The sequence below is a fragment of the Uloborus diversus genome, chromosome 7, assembly GCF_026930045.1.
Source record: "Uloborus diversus isolate 005 chromosome 7, Udiv.v.3.1, whole genome shotgun sequence".
In the NCBI taxonomy this organism is placed as follows: Eukaryota; Metazoa; Arthropoda; class Arachnida; order Araneae; family Uloboridae; genus Uloborus; species Uloborus diversus.
In genome coordinates, this window is record NC_072737.1 from 126774749 (window position 1) to 126798549 (window position 23801).

Here is a 23801-nt window from a genome sequence, read left to right on the forward strand (position 1 = left end):
GTAAACGTTGAGTTTACGGTGTTGTGTGATAATTGCTTAATTGCTGATGAATAATTTAGCAGTTGTTGACGATCTTTCCTGTACATAGTGTAAATAAATTTCCTGTGTTTTTATCAAGAACTGTGTTTTCATTTCAAGAAAGTGGAAGTCGCACCGAATCAGTTCCAATAGTTTTTAATGAACATTTCGTTATTCTGGTGTTTAATGTTGTAGCCTGTTTCTTTCTATTTTCTTTTTGGTAGTTCTTCCTGTTATTTAATTCATGATTTACATTTTTTAAAAAATGCAACCTAAAGTATAGATTAAAAATTAGTTTCTGTTTTATTTTCACCTGTAACCATATTATATTTGGAGATAAGATATTTCTATTTAGAATTAGTGCACTATTTCACGTAAGTTCAATTTTGCAAAATTTATACTGTAACAAACAGTTTATTTTTTTTACACAGTACAATTTAATAACTTAACATTGTGACATTCTGAAATGGAACCTGCAATTTTTGGAATAGAAAACATATCTTACCATTCCGCAACTGAGAAATGTCTTACAAAATGAATTGTTTTATACATCTAAAGCAGAATAAAGTCTTTTAAAATTCATTTTTCATAGCCATATTTTCCTACTTTTAGATGATTTTCGTTATTTTTCCTTCAAGGAATATTGCTGATCTAATGAAACATTTCGAATGTACGTGAGTATGTCGTGCAGGGTAGTAACTTTTTAAATGAATGAAGTCGTTCAAATGAATGAGTTAAATGAATGGATCAAAAGAATGAACGGTCCTCTGATGAACGGATCATTAAAAAGAACGACATTGCCCACCTCCAGCATCTACACAGAAAGTTCATCAGGTCTAGTAATTTGAATTGTTGTTTTAACTCAGACAACTGGATTTGATCCTAGACATGAGAAGGGCCTATGACTTTTTCTGCAATATGTGTCAACACAGTGGCGGCGATTCGGGGGGTGGGGGGGGAGCAACTGCCTCAACACTTTTTTTGTCATTAAACATTGCCTCAATGTTATGATTTTAATTTAAAAATATTTTGGGTGAGATTACCCGAAAATGAACGTCACCAAATAGTGTTTAAATTTCAGTTTTAAAACTTCAATTTTGAAAATTTTCTGGGAGAAAATCCCCCAGCGCACTCCCTTTTCCCTTTAAATTCAAAGATGATCTAAATTTGCGTAAAAAAGACTAAAGTTTGAGGAAAAAATCCGTAAGAGAATTCCCTTGATAGTGTAAAACTGCGTTTTTAAGACTGCAATATGGAAAAAAAAGAAAAAAAAAAAAAATCAGGAGATCTTTTACTGAAGTCCCCAAAGGACCAAAGGAAGTTCAAGACTGAGTTCTTTGAATTTCATCAGTTCAAAAAAAAAAAAAAAAAAAATACTGGGAGACCATCCAAACCCTTTCGTTCCCCCTTTAGTCAATAAATGTAAAATGTGAAATAACGTTTAAAAAATGTTTAAACTTTGCAAAATTTCTGGGAGAGAACCCCAAACCCCTTGCTATAAGTTTGCTTAAAGGTAGCTTTAATTTGCGTCTTCAAGACATCAGTTTAAGATTTTTTTTCGGGAAGAGCCTTCCTTACCTTTACATTACCAAAGACAGTTCAAACTTTGTTTTTATTATTACTATGCTTAATTAGACTTTATTTTTAATAAAAACATTACGGGAACAATCCTCGAAACTCCTCTTCATTCTCCAAACGTTGACGAAACTCTTCTAAAATGGCGTTTCTAAAATTACAATTCCAAAACATTTATACAAGAGAACATCAGAAGACACCCCCCCCCCCCCTTTAGTTACTCAAGATAGCCTAAAATAATCTTTATTTTCCTGAAAAAAATTTGCCCCCACACTTCTACGCCCCGCTCGCTGCCTCTGTGGCAACATACAGAAATCCTAAGGCTTCAAACTAAAAAAGTATGGGAGTTGGGGAGAAAAGTATTGATGTGAGATAAAAAGTCCTGATTGGTCGAATGGTTAGGATTGTTCCTCTTCACACAGACAATCCGGGACCGATCCTTTGGCATGAAAACCTCTAGTGCCATGTTGGAATGCATGGTGACCTGAAAGCTTCATGCTAAAAGGCATGCAGGAGAGGAAAGTCAAGCTATGCCAGGAGTTAGATGCAAGTTTGTCTCTTTTGTATTTCTATTTGCATATTCTTGATCATTGAATGCCTCTTCAAGGAAAATAGAATTTAACTACAAGGTTTGAGTAAGTTTATTTGGATGATAAGGTAATGCCATGCAAAATGTTTTCAGTGAATGATACTTATGATTCATTACAAAAGGATATTTTTTTTTCAAAACACAGTTAAGTTTACAAAGAAAATTGAATGCGAACTAAATTATCAAAAATTTAAGAAACTTACCAATTATTACCCCATTCTATCATGGTACCAGGCTAAAAGGGGGAAAAAGCATCTTTATTCCAGAAAACAAATGATGTGCATGAGAAATATAAATAGAATATATCATCATATCAGAGGAACAGTAAGACATCAAATTCCAGAAATAACACTAAGATATCCTACTGTTGCTGTGAGGCGACGATATCTCAAATAGTCTTGCACACAAATATGGTAATAAAACAGATGAAATATTTATGTTAAAATATTTGATACCTAAAATAACTTAAGTGAATTGGAGAAAGCATTCCTAGTTCAGAAATTTTATTTCAGAATAATGAAACTATGATCCCTAAAACTAAGATCATAAAAATAAATAAGACTTTTCTGTAGCAGCTATTAGAGGGTACTGCAAATATTATACCAGTTTCAGGAAAATTTTAGTACACTCTTACTAGTAATGCATGCTTATGAGGTGTAAGTTTTATTGTATATATGACATTTCCCCTATTTAACAAAAGTATATTATTTACATTAATTTGCATGTGTACAAGGCGAGTTCAGAATTAGATGTGAATCAAAGCTTTAATTGTAACAAATTAAGAGCAGGAGCCCCCTAGTCTTCAAAACATATTTCAATGCTGAAATGAGCTTGAATTCTGCCTAATATATAAAAATGTGCATGAAATTGAAAAGAAGTGCAGGGCAATACAGCTTCCATACAAATTAAGCCTTGGTGATGATGCATGAAATAGCAAAAAAGGGGATAGAATTCAAAAACTCTTAGGTTTTACATAGTTGCTGACATGAAATAAATTATACATTTCACAGTAAACACCATTTTTGTATGAAACCTTTCAATGACATTGTTGGATAATTAAACAAAGAAAACAAAATCAAAGCAACTATTTAACTAATTCATGCTCACCTTTAGAACATAGGACCTCATTTCATACATATGGTTCTCCTGTCTTGGCTCAGGATGACCCCAAAAACTAAATGGCAACATAAACTGGTTTTCTCGATACCTCAAAAAATTAACACGTTCAGCGATCAGTGTTCTTAAATCATTATCTTTATGGCGCAACTCCAAAAATTCATGAGCGTGAGGATATCCATGCTTGTATCGCCAGATATGAACTAGGAAAAGAAATTTAAAACAAATAAATTAGTTGAAAAAAAACCTATCATAAAACAAAAGCATGAAACAGATAGTGATTTGTGTAGGCCTGAAGGAAGCATTTCAGATCTCAGAAATATTTAGCAGAGTAGCAGTTGAAATAAGCACATGACGAACAAAGTCACGAAGAAAAAATATCCTTTTATTTTAGCATATTGAATGAGCTAATACTTAGACAATGTATTTGACTCCAGTTCAACAGGAACATTAAAAATATAACATTATACTAAAACGAACAACGTCTTGTGAAAAATGGCTAACACAAAAAAAAATTAAGGGAGACAGAGAGAGCTCTCAAACCTGCAGCATTATATAGACATGAAAACACATGGTGGAACAACCAACATTCGAAATTTTAATCGCTTATGCAAAATAACAAGCACTGTTGCCACATACGAAAACTTTAGAAAACCATCTCATGATTATCACATGCAGGAACTAACCAAAACCCAATCCAGTTCAAATGAGTGAATCGTCCAAATGCAGCCACTACCGATTCAATGTTGTTTGTTTGTTTACATCGGAACAATTTGTCCGAACCCGATTTGCATGGGGCAAAAATGTATTTTAGAAGAAATAACAATGGGTTTTGTCATTTATTTTATTTATCTAAAAGAAAATTTGACTAAAATATTAACAATTTGGACTATGGTACAAAAACTTAACATCCCCCTCAGTTGTACCTTTTGGCATCTGTAAGCTCACATCTTTTTACATTGAGAAAGGAGTTCCTTCTAACCCAATACACACTTCTGGCAGTTTTTGCAATTTTATTATTAAAACTTTGTTTTATGTACTTTTTTTTAAGCACATAAGTACTTATTTATTCATTTTAAATAGTTGCTTATGATACATTTTGAAATTAACTTCACATTACAATGGGGTCAATTCCAAAACTTTATAAGTAATTTTTTCTGAAAGAGTATGCTTAAAAACGTAGTATCTGACCCTTTTTAAAATAATTTATTTAAGTTTAATATTAAAAAAAAATTACTTTAATTGGCACTTTCATTGTTTAGACTTCTGTTGATGACATCACAAATGATGAAATGCCATCCAATGTTGCCATTCACAGAACACAATATCTGATTCGTATCTTTACTCACACGTACTGGCAACGCTATGGTTGATACCAAGCGTAGAGCGCAATATTTAACTCGCTTATTGATTAAAATAATGCGGAAACAAGGTAGACAGATGCGCCAAAGTACATCATTTGTGACATTATAAAGACCACGGCTTATTTGAAAAATCAGACATTTAAAAAAAATAATTAAAAAAAAACTGTTGGGAAAATGAAAGTATTTTCTGGGTCCTTGTTATTTTTTTGCTTATTCTATCAATTTTAGTGACTAAAAATAGTACTTTTGACTGAAGGAAACAACCCCATTTGAAACTTCCCATTACATCATTGTATTTTCAACAGAGTTTAAATTTTGCAATCTAAACTGTAAAGGGTCAAAAAAATTACGTATGAAAATTTTAAAAGTTCAATTAATAATTAGGAAAGTTAAACACTGAACAAAGAAGTTAACAAAAAGAAAAATACTTTACATACTGAATTGATCTTGATCTCCTATTTCTACACGAAAACTTGCAACCAATTCAGTACCTTCTATTTTCTCAGCAGCAACTTTTACATATTTTTCACTGCAATACAAGTTTTAATGTAATCAAAACTGCTAAATGATTGAGTATAATAATTTATGTCAAATATTGACACAAATGACACAATATTATTTTCAAATGGCAGAATGGAAAGAAAACCGTGATATAAATCACCATTGCATTTTTTTGCACAATTTAAAACTATCTGAGTTCTGAACTGTAAAATATCATAGAGATTGCTTTCTTGAATGCTTTTAAAAATAAGATTCAAAGCAGAAACATTTTTGGAAAACATGGATATGTAGGAACATATTTTGAAAAATGTTTTAAACATGGAGTTGAAAAGGAATTGAGCATAAGAATTTTCACTAAACCCTTAATTTTAAACTGGAGGAGGGAGAAAGCAACTCGGAGCCCTTTCCATGTTTTGAAGTCACATTGCAAATCTTAGTGCACCCAAATTTATTTATATGCCGTGGATAGGGACGGCATAAAAAAGATTGCATAAAAAAATTGTTCGAAACTTCACGAGTGGCTTTAAAAAGTTGTTTTCACAACACAGTTAATTTTTTTTTTCAATGCAGCGGATAGGGAGTGCATTAAAAAAAAACTCATGGAACTGATGTGATATACCCCACCCTTGGCGACTTTTTCCTGTTGGTGCCAAGAAAGCGTCGCCAAGAAAATGATGTATGACGACATATGTCATACATTGTTCTTATCGATGCTTTTTTAGTGCCAACAGGGAAAAATCAGATAAAAAAACATGACCAAAGCACTTCAGAACACAATATATATAAAAACAACATAAAACCACAACAAAAAACATCACGAATATATGCTTCAAAAATACCAGAAACTAGAAAGTTTTTGTACACAAAGAAAAATTACTAGAAAGTATTTAAAATGATTAAATTAACAAATTACTATAACAGCTCACCAATGATATGTACCAATAGAAATAAAAGCAATTTTCCAACATGCATTTCATTGAACAAAAACTTTTGTTATACTCTGATAAAAAAGAGCAAAGTGATTTAAATTGCGATGTTTAAAGCGGAAAACATCCCCAAAATCAATAACTATTTCAGCCAAAAAAGTGCTTAGTTACTCAAATTTCGATGTATGAAAAGTAGAAATGTCTCAACAGAACATTCTAAACATAAACAATACAAAAATACCATACATGTATTTGCTTTGCATAAAATAACACCTTTATATTTTTATAAAATGCTGGAGGCAACTTATTTTCAGAAATTCAGTACCTAAAGGAGGCACGTTAATAGAATGTCTAAATAATTTGTGGCATCGATAAGAATTAACTTTTAGAACAAAATAACCGTACTATTTTTGTAAAATTAATTTACATACAGTAAAAATAAAGTTAAAAACTACAAGAAACCCCCACAGATTTGTAAAAACAAAGAATTTCGGAAGTGAGAGTTTTTTTTTAATTCTAAAATAAAGAACTTACTTTTTTGTGGTATAAATCCTCACACTGAGCCTAAAACAATACATCATATGACAATGGCACGTTACAGATACACACCACGGAGGAGTTAACTTTTAATTAACGTTCAAGTTTGAAGAAACTGGCATTTTCTAACGCTTTTACTTCAAAACACAACTACTGAATTTAAACTAACACAAAATTAGCTTTCCTGTAAGGTATATTGCACGAAACAACACATATCTCTCCTGCGTGAAACCGAGTAAACAACCAAAGTAAACAAGTTTGAACAGATCTAAGATTGCCTTCGGGTTGCTAAACACAGGTTAGTATCGCAAGGGATGCCATGCTTAAAAAGTTATCGCCTCATTGGCGAGAAAAATATTTCAATTTTGAGCAAAAAATCGGATGTCGCCAAATGGGGGGGGGGGGGGTATATCACATCTGTACCAAACTCACATAGAAAATAACCTAAAAACTTACAAACTTCTAATCTTTAAACAAAATCAAAACAAATCAAGTGGTGATAATTTTCGCCGAGTAGTCAGACAAAATTAACCAAATATGGAAATTTTTAGGAGGTCACAGTGACTTCCCATCGGGGAGACTATAATATCACTTGAAGATACAGTTGAGTACATACTTACACGAGGGATGTGTTTCAAGATCCCTCGCGCAAGTCGAAATTTCACGTTGTGGAAAAGAGTATGTGAACAATTTTTTTAAATATGCCCGATTATTTTAGACACTTGTAAACACCACCTCAAACTGTTTTAAACCATTCCTTAGCTATATGTTATTGTTTCTTACATAAAACAATGAATTTTAACTGTTTTTTTTTTAAAAGCTGTTTTAATGAACATAAAATACTGTTACGTTGCACGAATGATCAATGGGAAAGAGAGACATAAAATACACCAGTATGGTACGTACAGTATGTAGTAATAATTAAATAATGCACTATAACACTAATGTGCAGTAGATTCAATAATAATATTTGTAACTTAAAAAAATGCAGAAGATGATGGTTTATGCTGCGTATCAAACCGTTCTTCTAATATATTTCTTAATACAGTTGTTTCGCCAACTATTTTATAACGTCTCTATCTATGGTAACATTGCTCTTCCTGTTCTCTTTAATTCACAATTCCATTAATTAAGAACAGATTCCATTTTCATATTTTTTCTTGTATTTTGCTTACTTTGCAAACTTTTACGGATTTCCTTTTTCTTGACTTTTAATTGTACAAATAAAAGATTCATTTATACCTAATTGTCTTGCTACCTTCGACGATTTTTTAGTTGTTCAAGCTTGTCGAGAATCTTTAGCTTTTCTTTAATTGCCAGAAACTTTTTTTATATCTAACTCCTTAAATTTCATCAACGCTTTGCATTTAGAATGAAAAAAAAAAAAAAAAGAAATTAGGAGTAGCTATTTGTATACACTTCATGAGTTTCTCACAGCATCCTCCATCTCTCGCTGTGGCACTTCAGTGTGTCATGGCACCAAGTTTGGGAACTTCTGCGTGAGCAGGGCCTGATTACCCAAAAGGCTCAGGAAGCTTGAGCTTCCCCTCAAAATTTTTAGGGGGCCCAAATCATTGTAAAACTGTGCTTAACAATTCCAGTTCCTGCTTTTAACTGTGTTTTTTAAAAGTCATTGCAAACATTTGAACTTGTTAAACAAAATATTCAAAAGAATTATATGATTGAAGATTGAGATGTCAAATATTTTTTACTAATTTTATTGAACAAGTATGGCCTTGTTTTTAAGTAAAAAACAATTGATTTACTAATATCTAAACAATGAATACATACAGTAAAAGTTACTGCTTGTGCTAAATAAAGTTTTATTACCAGATATACAAAGTAAAACAAATAATTATGTTCTGAAAATTTTGACATTCTGCTTTTTTTATAATTTTTACTTTCTAGTTTTGGTTCCTAAATTGGAAAATTAAATAAATATTTGTCCCAAAATAGTGAAGGGGCGGTTTCGCCCCCCCCCCCCCCCTGGCGCCCCGAATTGCTGCCACTGGATATATAAGCAAGAGTGTGTATACAAATATGCACAAAATACAAAAAATATAACACAAAAACATATTTATTATAAAAAGTGCATAGATTTGTAAATTCAATAAGGTATTTCTTTTCACAAAAAAAAAAACCTTACTTACTAATTTTTTAAATATGGCTCTATATGATCTGGCTTGACATCATGAGCTAAAAAACAAAGTATAAATGTTAAAGTACCAGTAAATAACACTAGGATTTTCTACATGTATATTCTGGAACAAGAGTACCTTGACCGAGTCAAAATATGCAAAACACAAAGTTGATTTGAGTACTATATACAAGTATTTATTCATATGGTGCCAATTAAAAAATAATTCAGCACTACTTTTTTCCAAAGGAAATATACAAAAATACTTGAAATATCAAGATTTTTTTTTTTTTTTTGAATCATAACTTTTTGTTCAAGAAAACAAACAAGTGAACAGCAAAGTAGTGGTGGCGAATCGCCTCCACTGATCTTATTTCATCTAATATATTTGTTGCGAAAATATTATTTTTATCATATGTAGTCTGCTTAAGATTAGGAAGGGTAGGAAGTGGTCTTCAGTAGTGAAAAAGTTGAGAACCACTGCTCTAGTGCATAGCTTCAAACAACTATGTTTAAAATTTTGTTTCAACTGTTTAGGTGGATAGGCAACCAAGGCTTCATATTTGGGGAAGTTTCTTTTGAGCCTCCCTATAAAGGGTGTATCAGTACAGCGCTTACAGACTTTTAGAGCAGATAGAGTACACCTAGATGATGGGAAATAACATAGCAATGCATGGTCGGAAACGCTTTCTGGCGCAATGGTGACGACACAAAGCACAAGAAAGACAGGACACGAATAAGAGGAGAAAACAAATCAATTATTTTTAACATAGCAAAAATGCTGGAAAATGTTTTGTTTGGTGTACACTATAGACGTCATTACGTAAACCGAAACATCAGATGACGGTGCATGTACACACGCGGTTTTTGTTGCCACGCTCGCTTCGACGTTCGATCTTCAATGCGCTGGAAATGTGAGGCATGCATCACGGCCCGGAATCATTATTTTGGAACACCTTTATGTTTTTTTTTCTTATTTTTTTTTGCTGTACTAAGGAAAAAAAACATCTTTTCTTCTCTTATTCATATCTTGTCTTTTTGGTGATTTGTGTTGTTGCTACAGCGCCAGGAAAGTGTTTCCGACCATGCATTGCTGTGTGGTTTTCCATTGTTTAGGTGTTCTCTTATCCGCCCTGAAAGTCTAAACGCTGTACTGATACACCTTGTATACAGTAAGAATTTCTCATTTAACTATAAACTTACACACAAAATCTTAACAAATAAAATATAAAACCACACATATATACATATGTCACGCATGGAAATAACACTGATTTCTTAACAAAGCCGTAGAAAAAGCATAGGATATAAAAATACAGTAATACAAAAATCAGTTCAAGTTAAACATACTTTGCATTTCATAAATAATGTCAGAGGCAGATAGAACCTTTGAATGAGAGTCATGACCAGGATCAATTTTTACGTACCATCAACAGCTTACTAAACCAACCTTCATTATTTGAGTGATTTTTAACTCCAACAGATAAACTCCTAATGGGGAAGAAGTAAAAATAAGTAAATATACATTACTATAACAAATTGATGAAACTATAGCTATCATCATAGTTGTGTATAGTGAACAGGGCCATCCTATGACATGACAGCGCCTGGGATGAATATTGTCTAACAACATCTCCTCTCGACAAAAAGAAGTGTTGATAACTTTACTGCTCAGTAGGAGAACATTTTTGAGTTTTCTTTATTGCACGTTCATCGAGAGTTATGGATATCATGTGTAGAGACTAATAAGAAACTTTTGTTTTCATATGTTTTTAATGTTACTATTGAAAATAAACTCAGCAGTATTTTTTTTCTCGCTACAACAAGATTTATTACTAATTTTTCTGTAATATTTACGTCCAATGATCGAAATGAAATATTTTCAATATTTCATTTTGCAATGAAACATTTTCCAATAAATTAATTTGCCATTGAACAGAATGTGCCCCTGTTGTCACAATAAATGACTAAAATAATACGAGTACGAAAAGTCAGCATTTTTGTCGTAAGTTTTGCCTTAGTTTTCTTAACTTTGGGAGCACTTCTTTTAGTTGATAGAATTCATTTATAAATACAATCTTTATACAAATCTAGCTTGTTTTCCGAAGGACATAAAAAGGGATCCCAAACTTAGATACATAGCCAAATGCAAACTCATATCTATTCTTAACACCGCGTCATTTGTCGAAAGATACGTACGATTTTCAAAGTAAAACAAAATAGATCTCGTTATTGAAACGACCTTTTATTTGACCCTGAAACACGCAACAAAATCAAGCTAATAAAAAAAACATAACACAAAATTTTTAACAGCTTTAAATTCATTGTTAACCACAAAAATACCTGCTAAAGGAGATATTAATTCCAAATTTAAAGAGCCGGCTGCATTTCAAAACTGAATCCATAATTTTTCTCAAGTTTCCTTTTGAATTCTTCTTCTTCTTCTGGCGCTTAGGCGCGGTGATGTGTTGAGGTGTGGACACAAGGTCCCTACTCTCCACTACGCATGATTATCATAATTAGGTTGCGTTCGACGAGCTCGACCGAGAGCGACCGGTTAGTTAATCACGTGACAGTTAATGATCACGTGCTCCAATCATCCAATCATATGCTTAGAATGGTAACCGCCGTGGTAACCGGTTGATCATAGAACGATTCGGTTAGTATCAGTTACTTACCGGTCGACCGGTGAGTTTCGTCGAACGCAACCTATGAGAGGAATAATAATTTTGAGAACCTTACGAATAAATCCGAACCAAATCAGAATAGATCCATGCTCGATATGACAGAATAAGTCAAAAAAAAAAAAAAACTATTAAATAAAAACAAAAAACCCGACTGCGTAAAAACCAAAAAAACTAAAAAGAAAAATTCATAAGCTCAGTAGTTTAGAATGGCAACTTTTATCTATATAAACATCAGATAAGTTTAAAACATAGACTAATAATAAGAGTAGACCGAGCTATGGCAACCCTTTTGCTGCCCATAAACCAAACCATGTGACTGGTGGATATCCTAGCAACAGCGGGCGTTGATCGTAGCAGACGATCAACGCCAGCGCGAAATAAAATAAACTAGGGGGCTATCGCCCCCTGCTCGCTATCGCTCGCCAACCCCCGGAACTGCTTACGCAGTTCCCTGTGGATCGCTTCGCGATCCATGCTCGCTTCGCTCGCTCGCTGTATGCCAATACATTAGCCTAGCTAAAATTTTCCGTAAAAATTAAAGTTGGTAATTGCATTTAGGTCACCATCCATTTAACCAATATGAAAATTACGTTCATAATGTTAATTTGTCTGCTTTAGCCAGATTTTCGACAGTTTAACTTTGCTGTATGTAAGATGACTGCCTTGGCAATGTGCACAACTTTACCATTATAGATACAAAAGTGTCTGTCATTGCTTTGGAGAGATTGCACTTCTACCTGTTGGTCCGCGGAAGGTATTTTATTTCCCTTCTACCACCCATTGGAAAACCAATGAAGGCATTCCCCTATCCGCCACCTGGGGACGCGCCCTCTAGGGGTTACAGGCTCCCCCGAGGGATGTATTTACATTATTTACACTCTTATATATTTACATATTTACACTCTTATATATTCTAATCTGAGAAAACTTCCTCATATACACAATTAAAAATGTCCCGTTTGGGAGCCACAACTGACACTGCTTCAAAAGATCTTGTTCTTGATAATGCCACATAGAGCTGGCCATGACTAAAAACAGGCTCAGAGAGCACCAAACATATTTTCTCAAACGTTTGTCCTTCTTGTTGTTATTCTGAATCCTTGCCACGTCACGAACAAAAAATGGTTTTAACTAAAAACGCGAAAACTCGCCAAGGCTACTTTGCTTGCACAATACTAAAACTACTATAACCCTAAACAAATTTGGCGAAACCTTTCAGCTGAGAATAAAAGGAATAAAGTAAATTCTTTCTCGGTTATTCATTTTGAACTGAACTGTCGTACTGAAGCAGAGAATAGACGACGCTCAAAGCGCCTACGCGTTCAAAACAACATTGCCGATGAACATGATTGTGGAGCAATGTGTGAAGAATGCGAATTTTGTGGTGCTCTTTATTGGCAGAAAGAGCGTAATACTGCAAATAAATATACTAAATGTTGCCATGACGGAAAGGTGCGGTTACCGGCATTGTGTGACGCACCTGATCTGTTGAAGGAACTGCTGACTGAAAATTCCCCAGCCGCTAAAAATTATCGGCAGCGAATCAGAGAATACAACTCTGGAAATGGTTCGTCTTAAATTGGATTCAAGAACGGTTTCCTGCCTTCTTTGAGCTTTTCTTTGCTGATTAAGGTTGAAATGGGCCACAGCCCGACTCAAACTCATCTCAAAAAAAAAAAAGTTCGTTGAGTATTCTGTGATTCAAGATTTCAAAACAACGTAGAAGTTTGTTTACATGATTTATCGGCGAAGTGTTGCCAACAGAGGTTTAGAAATTCACCCCTTCATTTGCCGGCACGTAAGAGAATTATATATATAGATAGAATTGATGGAACACGGAAGAATGATCTTTTATGGAGTCCGATTTGTAAATTTGTTATTCTAAGTTGTAAATATTTTGTTAATATAGTGAGTTTTTCGTTTAGATAGTATTGTGCATTTTCTTTAGTCAATTTCAATAACTCTCTAAGCAATAAAAGATGCAAGCGACCAAGAGGAATCGGCAAACGGTAAGATTTTTACCTACAGTTTCAATTTAAGATACCGATTAGTACATTTTTGCGTTAACGCAAAACGTTTACGCCATTTCGTTCACGCCAAAGCTGACAGCTCCAAATGAAATAAAAGTTACCGAAAACTGATCAAAAACTATTACTAATGTCAAAATAATGCATAACTAAAAGAAAAACAGTTCAATCTCTGCACTGGAATTTTTTTTTAATGAAAACACATTGTCTTAAAATACATGTCGAGTGCCAAACTATAGATAATGCTGCCATCTAGCAACCATGTTGCCAAAGTCTTCGCCAAGCCCTTTCACTAGTCACATGATACATCTATGAACCAATTTTCTTCATCAGCAAAAATGAGAAAGCTCGGTCTAGGTTTAAAATAATCAATTATCCAACGTAATGAAGCACAAAACATGCAAATTATTTCAGACACGTGTTTCGGTTTTGCAAGGAACGCCTTTTTCAATGCAAAGAATTCTTCTTTTTCAATACAAAGCTTCTGGATGAAAAGTCATCCGAGAAAAGCTTTTTTCGGATGACTTTTAATTATGCCCTATACCCCGTTTACACTAGCCGAATTATACTAGTTTAACTGCCAAGTTATTTTAAAATATGACGTAGTTTGATCACGTGATAGTTTAACTTTGTTTGGAAGCGTGTTAAAATTAAGAGACTTCCGGAAACTCTCTTAACTGCTTTAAACACGTTTATTTACAACAGAGGTTCCCAACCGGTGGTTCGCGAACCCCCAGGGGTTCGCGAGGTGCAGGAAGGGGGTTCGCGAAAATTTCGGTGCAATGGCGGATTTTTCCTAGTTTGGTAAAAAATTATAAAATTTTCAATTTGCACACATAGTTACTAAATTTTTTTTTTATTTGAAAACGCGCCAGACTCTTGTATTAAGCTCAAAAAAAAAAAAATCTTTGAGCGGTTTTATAATCTTGGTTAAAAAGAAATTTTCTCATTTTTTTTCGATAGACAACAACAAGACATATCCTTCCTTCTTTATTGCGAGGCGCCATGCAGAAACGTTGTATTAAGCTGTGGCGGGGATCACGATGACCTTAAAAAGGCGCCATTGCGTGGAGTCAATCAAACAATATACATAATATACATATGTCGAAAAAAATAAAGAATTCTCAAACAATGCACCATAGGGGTATTATTTCTAATCTGGTTGAAATATAACTCGGGAATTTCCGTCGAATTCAGTCATCGAATAGCAGACATGACAGCAAAAGGCTCCAAACTTAAAATTTATTACTGTATTTTACCCATCTGTTCGTTTTCAAAAATATATAACATCAGCATGCTCATAGTTCTGGGGAAATAGTTGTTAACAAACCTATTTAGAGATACTTTAGAGATGCTTGAAAACAAGTGATTTTGTTTGCAATTGGTTTTGCTACGTGAACTTGCTACTTTGTTTGTGAAGTTATAATCGTGTTGGTAATTTTTATGATTTGATAACTTTCTGCTGTTATGGATCGATGGTTGAAAACTGGTAGTTTGGTTGAGCGACAAATGGACAAGCAGTCAATCGATCAACCCTCAACATCAGCAGTAACTTTCGAATCAACACAGGATATTGAAATAGATAGCTGTAATGAACTGCCGCCTCCCTCGACTAAACAGAAAAGTGAACTAGGGGAGAAAAGAGGAAAAAAGCGAAAATATGACAGTGACTATTTACAAATAGGCTTTTATTTTACTGGAGAAGAGTCTGAACCTAGACCGCTTTGTCTTCTCTGCAACGAAGTTCTAGCGAACAGCAGTTTGAAACCATCACTTCTGAGAAGACACCTAGAAACAAAGCATCCGACACACAAGGACAAACCTATCGAATATTTTAAAAGAAAATTGCAATACAATAAAAAGTGTAGCGTCTCTACGTTCCTGTTAGAATCCAACGAAGATAGTAAAATCCCTTGAAGCTTCATATCGAGTCAGTTATAGAATTGCAAGATCTGGACAGCCACATACAGTTGCAGAAAATTTAATTGGACCGTGTGCTAAAGATATTGCTAAGTGTATGCTGGGAGAAAAGTCAGCAAAAAAAATTGACCTGGTTCCGCTATCAAACAACACAGTATCACGCAGAATTACTGATTTGGCAAGTAATGTGGAGAAAGAACTTGTGAATAGAATAAAAGAGAATAATTTTGCGATCCAGCTTGATGAGTCGACTGATGTAGCAAACGCTGCAATATTACTTGTCTATGTTAGGTATATTTTTAACGATACAATTAAAGAAGATGTACTATTTGCAAAACCATTGAAAACCAACACAACTGGAGAAGCAATTTTCGAACTGGTCAACAGTTACTTTGAAGAAAATGGAATAGATTGGTCTTTGTGTGTGGGGTGTGTACACGGATGGTGCAAAATCAATGACAGGAAAATTTGTTGGCTTTGTGGTGCGGGTAAAGAAGATCAACGAGAAAATTGAATGGACTCATTGCTGCATTCATAGACAAGCATTAGCATGTAAACGTATTCCCGCAGAATTATCCGCTACTTTGAATGATGCGGTAAAAATTGTAAATTTCATAAAATCACGTGCCACAAACTGCCGTCTATTTCACGCGCTTTGTGAGGAATTGGGAAGCCTTCATGTTACTTTACTTCTTCACACAGAAGTTAGATGGCTTTCCCGTGGCAAAATTTTGACACGCTTATTTGAATTGAAGTCAGAAGTCCAAGCATTTTTTGTTGATCATCCATTTCACTTGTCCACTTGCATATTCGATCCTCTTTGGATGCAAAGGCTTGCATATTTAGCTGACATCTTTTCAAAATTAAATGAATTAAATCTATCCTTGCAAGGTGCAGTTGTTAATATTTTCGTTGTATATGATAAAATTGAAGCTATGGTAAAAAAACTGAATTTCTGGGGATGGAAATGGGTGAGTTTTCTTGTTTCACTTCTCTTAGTAGTTTTTTTATCAGAAAACTCAATGAAACTTGATGAAAGCGTTAAAAGAAATGTATGTGAACATCTGCAACATCTTGAACAAACTTTTGACGAGTATTTTCCTAATAGGCGTAACGTCCCTCTCTCAAACAACTGGATACGCAATCCTTTTGAAGGAAATCCATGCTTAGAGAACACCCTGACATTACCTGAAAAGGAAATGCTCATCGAGTTATCCTGTGATAATTCATTGAAAACTACCTTTAAAGAGCTCTCGTTAATTGACTTCTGGCTCAGTGTAAAAAATGACTATACCGTTTTGTCCAAAAAAGCAATTCGAATTTTATTACCATTTTGTACAACATATCTGTGCGAGAAAGGATTTTCCTTCTATACTTATCTCAAAGATAAATACCGAAGCAGATTGAATGCAGAGCCTGATTTAAGACTCAAACTGTCAGAAATTGAACCAAACTTTCAGTTTCTTTGTTCCGTCAAACAGCCACAAATATCGCATTAAGGATTTTTTCCCCAATTTAAAGTATGCTTAAAAAATAGTTGGTTTATAAAACTTCTTGTTTATAATTCTTCTTGTAGATGTAGTTTTAACTTTTTATTAATGTTTGCACTTAATGATATTTTACAATTATATTTTTGTTTATTGCAATCAAATGCTGCAAAAAATGGAAAGCAAACGTGCTGTTTTTTTTACTTAAACAGTATGTCTTACATGTTACTAATTTCAACATCAGGGGGTTCGCGAACTTTTTTGCCTGTTCCAAGGGGTTCGCAAAGAGAAAAAGGTTGGGAACCGCTGATTTACAACAATATGGCCGTCGCAACTGTTATTATGAAAAGGAAATTCGTCGGGAAAGACATTAAGTTGCTGAAAAATTTATGAAAAATCTGTGTCAGATGTGTTTTTAATGCTTTCATGACTATTATTTATGTTTTTATGATTATATATGCATGATGCATCATATTTCAAAGTGCTTGAGACCAAATTTTATTGCAAAAATCTGCTCATGTTTACAACTGTTTTTACATTGAATTAATCGGGGAAGAAAAAATAAAAATTACTGAAGTGATCGGAAAATGAAAGCCTATAGATTAGCGTTGGAAGTGTTCAATGTTACAATTTACAAAAAAATTAAAGGAAATCTATAAAGTATGTCGTGGATTGTAAGTTTTATGAAATTCAACACAAAATCAGAAAATCTGACACCTCTATTCTGGTAAGTTTGAATGCTTTTATTTCATTTATATTTTACCTTTCAAAATGCTTTACTATAAAAAAAACTACATAGTACTAAATTTTTAGTAAACATATAATATATTTCTAAAGCATTTATAAAATAGGTCATTGAATGTTTCAATGCAATTTTTATACTGTTTCTTTTGGTTAAAGATCAATTCGTTGAGAATGAATTGAAATTAAGTAAAAAATATTTTGTGGTAGATGCTTATTATTGAAATTTTTATTGTTTACTTTTCAAGAATCCTAAATTAATCTTCATTACTGTTCTGTACTAAAAGGATTAAAAAGGAAAATTGAACTACTGTGACTTATTAAAAGCAAAACTATACTAGCCATATTTTAACAATTTGTTAAATGTGTTGCTTCCACCTTAATTTTGCCCAGAAGTAAGGTACTGTCTTTAAAGTAGAACTGTTTTTTGGCAAGATTTTAATTCAGCTTGGAATTGTTCCAATAAGTCATGATTATTTATCTGATAAAAGTCTCATATGATACAGAAATTTGAAACAAACCACCAGCTTCGGAATCCTTTGTAAAACCCTTCAATTCAGCTTTCTGTAAAAAGTAATAAAAAAGAAATTGATATTCTGTGTGTTGCAGACCTGCATCTAGGATAATACCTAAAGCCTTGAAAATTTTAATTCTTACAAATAATGGAAATTGGGAAAAATGTACAAAGCTTTGCCAAAATTTACTCTTCGCCATTCCTTATGTTTACATATGGAAAAACTTATTTGCAAGGCCGACAAGGGTTATATCAGAAACTAGGCCCTATTATACATTTTATGAGTTTATGTGGGAGAGGGACCCCTGGGAACCAAGTTGACGAGAGGCCAGTCTTGGCCCAAGACAGCCTTGCGTATTTGAAGTAGTGACCCTGGAAACAGTTTTGTGAGACGTTGTTATGTATTACTTTGTGATAGTGAGTAGTCAAACCCCGTTAACACAAACTTGCTTATAGCAAAATTTCCTTTAGCACGAAGTAAATGCCACTCCCCATCAGATAAAGCTACAAATTAGTGTTAAATCAATTGCTTAACAAGAAGAGATTTTAGACGAATTCCTGCATAAAACGAAGAAAGTTTTAAGGTCTTGAAAAAAAAAGGAAGAAGAAAAAATTAAAATCTCATCCTTTTATTTGAAATGACTTCCGAAAGTTGAAAGATTTGCACTTGGACACAAGCGACATGGATACCAGCGACAAAATTTCTCTCCTTGTTGTAGGAAAATCGTGAATATCTCGCTGCTGCAAGTAAAAACGAACTTTAGCTGCAGACTATGCTTACAGTATAAAAGCTTCGATGAACAGTGAAATCTTTACCTAGTGGCTGATAAACCTAGATTTAAAATTTCATCGTTAAAAAAAGAAAAGTTTGTCTGATTCAGGACAACTTTTCTGCCCATGTTTAGGGTCTTAAAGCGTTAAATTGTGTTTATTTATTCGCCAACACTGCAGCAAAAATCCAGTGTTTCGACCAGATCTTTGAAAATTCACTGTCGTAAAGAAATGCCCTAAATAGCCATTGCCTGTTCCGAATTACTTGTGTTTCTTACTTGAACTACAAATACAAATGCTTAGGTGAACATTTGAGTACAAATGTACTTTGGTTACTATATTTTCTGAGTCACGAGAACAAAAAAAAAAAAAAAAAAAAAAAAAAAAAAAAAAAAAAACTTGTTAGCTTACATAAAACTCGGTAAATGTGGAATTCGATTAGCACGAAATATTTTGGCGTCTCTGTCGAGTTCCTGTTTACGTTGTTTGACTGCAGTACTAAATTGTTCCTATGAGTGAAAATTTTTGCTTGCTATTCCTTACTCATTTTAAATACACAGTTTTAATACCTTGAATATTGGTGAAAATAATCCTGCTCACACATACTTCTCAGAGTTACAACATGAATTGTGGAGTAATTTATTATTTCCCTGTGTAACTTTTCAGTAATCGAAGTTTTTAGAGTCTTACGATTTCATTACACCCATTGCGGTCTTTAGCTATCCATTGTGGAGAAGCTTTGTATCTCTAATAATCCGTAACGTTATTCCGAATTTTATTCTCAGGACAACAGACATGAAAATTTTACAATACATCAATACATGAGAATGAATGAACACCCAAGGCAAGGTGGGAATCGTACCCACAGCCTCCGGCTTAGAAGACTCGGTTTCTGCCACGGAGGCCCCTAGAGTTATTTGAATTCAAGTTGACATTGTTTATTGTGGTTAATCTAGTTAATCGCTACCACAATATGTGATTTTTTTTGTATTTAGTGTATAAAACTTGTTTTTGAACCCTTAAATACCTGTTTCAACATTATTCGAGTTCTTTGCACATGAAATAGCACCCTTTAGTCATCATTCCATTCATATTACCCACTGCAGTGACATGGGCGGATTTATGGGGGGGGGCAGAGGGGGGCAATGCCCCCCCCCAATTTTGGGAGGACTTCTTGTAGTAACAAAACACATCTTCCAAAAATTTAAAAAAAAAATATTATTTTTTCTTTTTTGATTAGTTCAGAGGGGCATGGGTGGATTTCTAGGGGGGCATAGTGGGCAATGCCCCCCCCCCCCAGTTTTGGGAGGACTTTATATAGTATCAACACATCTTCCAAAATCTTAAAGCAAAAAAATCATGACTTTTTCTTTTTTGAATAGTTCAATGAAAATGAAGAGAAAAGCGAATGTCCTTGTCTGATGGGAGAAAAGAAAAGGAAAAAAAAACAAACATTAAATATACAAATAGTACAGCTGTCACTGGGGTGCTGAAAATGTGTCTAAATTCACTATTTTGGACTGAAAACCATTTGGGCAAGTATATGAATGAAAATATAGGTTAAACGAGCTATACATTAAGCTGCAACACTTATAATAATTGACGATTATTTTAACAAATTGGAACCTAAAGCAAAGGAGAAAAAACTCCCACCCCCCACCCCATTTGCGCTAACAGAACGATATACTCGATCTACTCGTTATGTTTTGTGTCCACATTTAAAGTATATTTGTGCATAATATTTATGTTCTTAGTAGATTAATTGGCCTTTTAGAAATTCTAAAAAACACAGTTTTTTTCCTTCTCCCCCTAGCTCTCCCCCTCTCCCTCTCTCTCAAAAAGAGAGAGAGAGAAAATAAATACTATCGCAAACTGAATAAATTTCAGTTATCTGAGTGTTTTGATTAAATGAATCTTTTTACTTAGAGGGAGAGTACAATTTTACCTACTTTATAAATACTGCTTAAAAAGTAAGGTAAGTCATAATCATCTAAGTCTAAGTGAATCAGTCCTTGTCATTATGGAAACATAAATAATTGAATCATCAAAAGTTTTTGAAAAATTTGCTGAAATTTTATAAAAGCCTATAAAAGCCTAACAAAGATTGGTAAAATCGTAAAAATCCTTTAACCGTAAAAACTGACGAACTTTCGTAAAGATTACAAAAAAATCAAGCAAAAATTCGCAGGTAAGAGTTACAAATGGGACAGAATTTGCCTATAAGATAAACAAGCTATTGCTTAGGTCCTCTGCTTTGAAGTGGGTCCCTAACTCCCAAAAAATTCATGATTCGTTCCTTAAAAAATGGAAATTGCTTGAAAAAACTAATTTCATTTTTAAGTGCTTGAAAACCTTGAATATTTGGAAACGTGTGGCTACAAACCTTAAATTTTAAAATTTCAAACAAATGGTAGAGGGGGGAGGAATGCCAAAATATGTCAAATTCAGCTCCTTGCCACATCTTGTATTAAAAATGTAAAAATCATGGTCCTCACGTTGGTAACATATTATTTCAAGTAAATTTTTGTGACTCACATATTTCATATCTTGCTATTAATTCAATCCCGAATGCAGTATTTTGGAAATTCTTTTGTATTGATTGCTTTTATCTTACTTCTTCTGCATATTGTCTATCTGTTTGGCACGGAAAAAAATACACACTACTTCTATTTCTATTCGTTTTCTGCCCCACTTGCAACTGAAGAAAAGTTGTTATGAGAAATCTATGGTTTCTTTTTTCTTTTAAATTTAAAATAGCTATTTCTCACAAAGTTAGAACAGGACTGTAAAAATTTACAATCAAGTACTAAAATATCAGAGACTGGAAAGTACAAATGAAGTGCATTAAATAATTTTATTTATTCTAAAGTCCTTGAAAATAATTAGATAAGTCTTTGAAAATCCTAAGCAAAATGGGCTCCAATTACTTCTACTGCATATTGTTAATCTGTTTAGCCAGGAAAAAAAATGTTACACTACTTCTATTCCTTTTCTCTATTCTTTTTCGTTTTCTGCACTACTTATAATTAAAAAAAGGTTGTTGTAATGAGAAATCTATAGTTTATTTCTTCTTTCAAACTTAAAATGGCTGTTTCTTACAAAGTTTCAACAATACTGTACAACTGTATAATCTAGTTATCAATTGCTATGTCTATCCAGTTAACCTTTATAAATCTTCAAAATGTAGAATTTTATATCCATTTTACAAAATTTTCTCCGGGGAAGAAGCCCCTGGCCCCCTAAAATTGGAGATATTCTATTTCCCACTTAAAAGGGATCCCTGCTTCAATCTCTTGATACCAACTCCCTCTCTTAAGGTCAATTCAAAAAGGACAGCATGAAAACACACATTAATGAAAACGACACACAAAAAAGTAAAACATGGACTAATGCAGCACAGGAAACAGACAAAAACATGGGAGTGGGGGGCAATAAAAATGTTGCTAAAAAAAAAATCCTGTCCCCCCAGGAACTCAGTCCTAAATCCGCCTATGTGCAGTGATGCCCAACCTACAGCCCGCAAGCCACATTCGACCTGCAAATCTGATCCGTGTGGCATTATGTTTTGCTTTGAGTTACAGATCCAAAAGAACGATTTATGGCAATGTTACAAACTTAGAGCCAAGCACTGTGAAAGTTGTGTAAGTCGACCTTGGATAAGACAAAAATTTTGGTTAGTGGAAGTGAATATTTATTCAAGTTTAACTGAAAGGCTAATGTATGCTACCTATTTTCGATAAGCCGAATTTCGTCGAGTAGAAATATTCAATAAGCCGAATTTGATTTCACGATTGCTGTCAAATTCCCCTCACTAAGAACGTAACTCTAGAAGTTCTAGCCGTTGCAGTCTATCTCTACATGTTTGTTTCTCAAAATGCTCTGTTTAATTTTATTTTACAGTTATTTTAAGCCACATGTTATTTTCACTGTAATGGAAGATTAATCAAGTTTTTTATTGCAGAGAGGATATTCCTAAAACTGAGGCACATCCATTCTACTCTGAAGATGGAGTGTTAACCATAGCACATGTTTACACATTAGTTTATTTCATGCCACAGTTTAAAAATTAAAATTTAGTTTTTGTAAAAACAAGTTTTAAACACGCCAGTATTGACAGCTGCCAGTCCTAAGCCTGGATAAAGTGTGAAGGAAAATTGTAACATTTTTATCACATTTGTTTGCTGTTCCTTTCAGTACCGAATGGCATATAACAGGGAGATTTGTTTTTAATTAATACCAACCTTTTTGTTTATGCTTTTCAGTTTGCATATACCTTAAAGAATTCTACAGAAAGAAGCAGATGAATTTCAAGAAAGAAGCTTTGTATTGCAGCATCTGAAGAAATTGATGCCACTGAAGATTTAAAATAATAAAACAAAGTTGTTACTCCCCTTTATATCAAACAACCAGATCTTTCACCATATAATTTTATTTTTAAAAGGGTTATTCGAAAACCTAACACTAGCAAGAAAGAATCCCTGACCAAAAGTGACCCATTAAACTTTAAGATGTATTTTTTTAAGTATGTGTGTGATGCTAATAAAATACGTTTTTTTAATTGCTAACATGTGTGTTTATTATTATTTCACAACTTAATCTCTCTGGGGATACTTTATCCTTTTCTTTTGATACAAAACTGAATATTTCTCTACTTTTTATGTCATCCGTGTAGTTTGGGTGTTCAGTTTTCTGAACTGGTGTTGATTTTGATCAACTCGGGAAATGAGGATTTAACTGTTTTCAGAAGATCATTAAAAAACAATGTATGGTGCATCGAATTCGTTGCAAATAGACTTTTTACTGGTAGTGTCAAAACACACTTCTACTCAAATGATTAATGCATGAATGTTCTCTAATAATGAAATGTGAAAATATTTTGATATTTCAGTTA

The 23801-nt window shown here is 33.5% G+C and overlaps 1 protein-coding gene across 1 annotated transcript in view; it reads right to left on the bottom strand.

Annotated features, from left to right (window-relative positions):
• The window catches only part of LOC129226548 (protein NipSnap-like), a 32789-nt gene extending 21547 nt beyond the window's left edge, over positions 1-11242 (bottom strand). The window contains exons 1-6 of the mRNA XM_054861157.1: positions 11107-11242; positions 10114-10254; positions 8777-8822; positions 5100-5191; positions 3290-3501; positions 2386-2417 (exon numbers count right to left, since the gene is read on the bottom strand). Coding sequence (XP_054717132.1) covers positions 2386-2417; positions 3290-3501; positions 5100-5191; positions 8777-8822; positions 10114-10120 — 389 coding nt within the window. The 5' untranslated portion in view covers positions 10121-10254; positions 11107-11242. The remainder of the gene's footprint in view (positions 1-2385; positions 2418-3289; positions 3502-5099; positions 5192-8776; positions 8823-10113; positions 10255-11106) is intronic.
• Positions 11243-23801: the final 12559 nt, after the last annotated feature.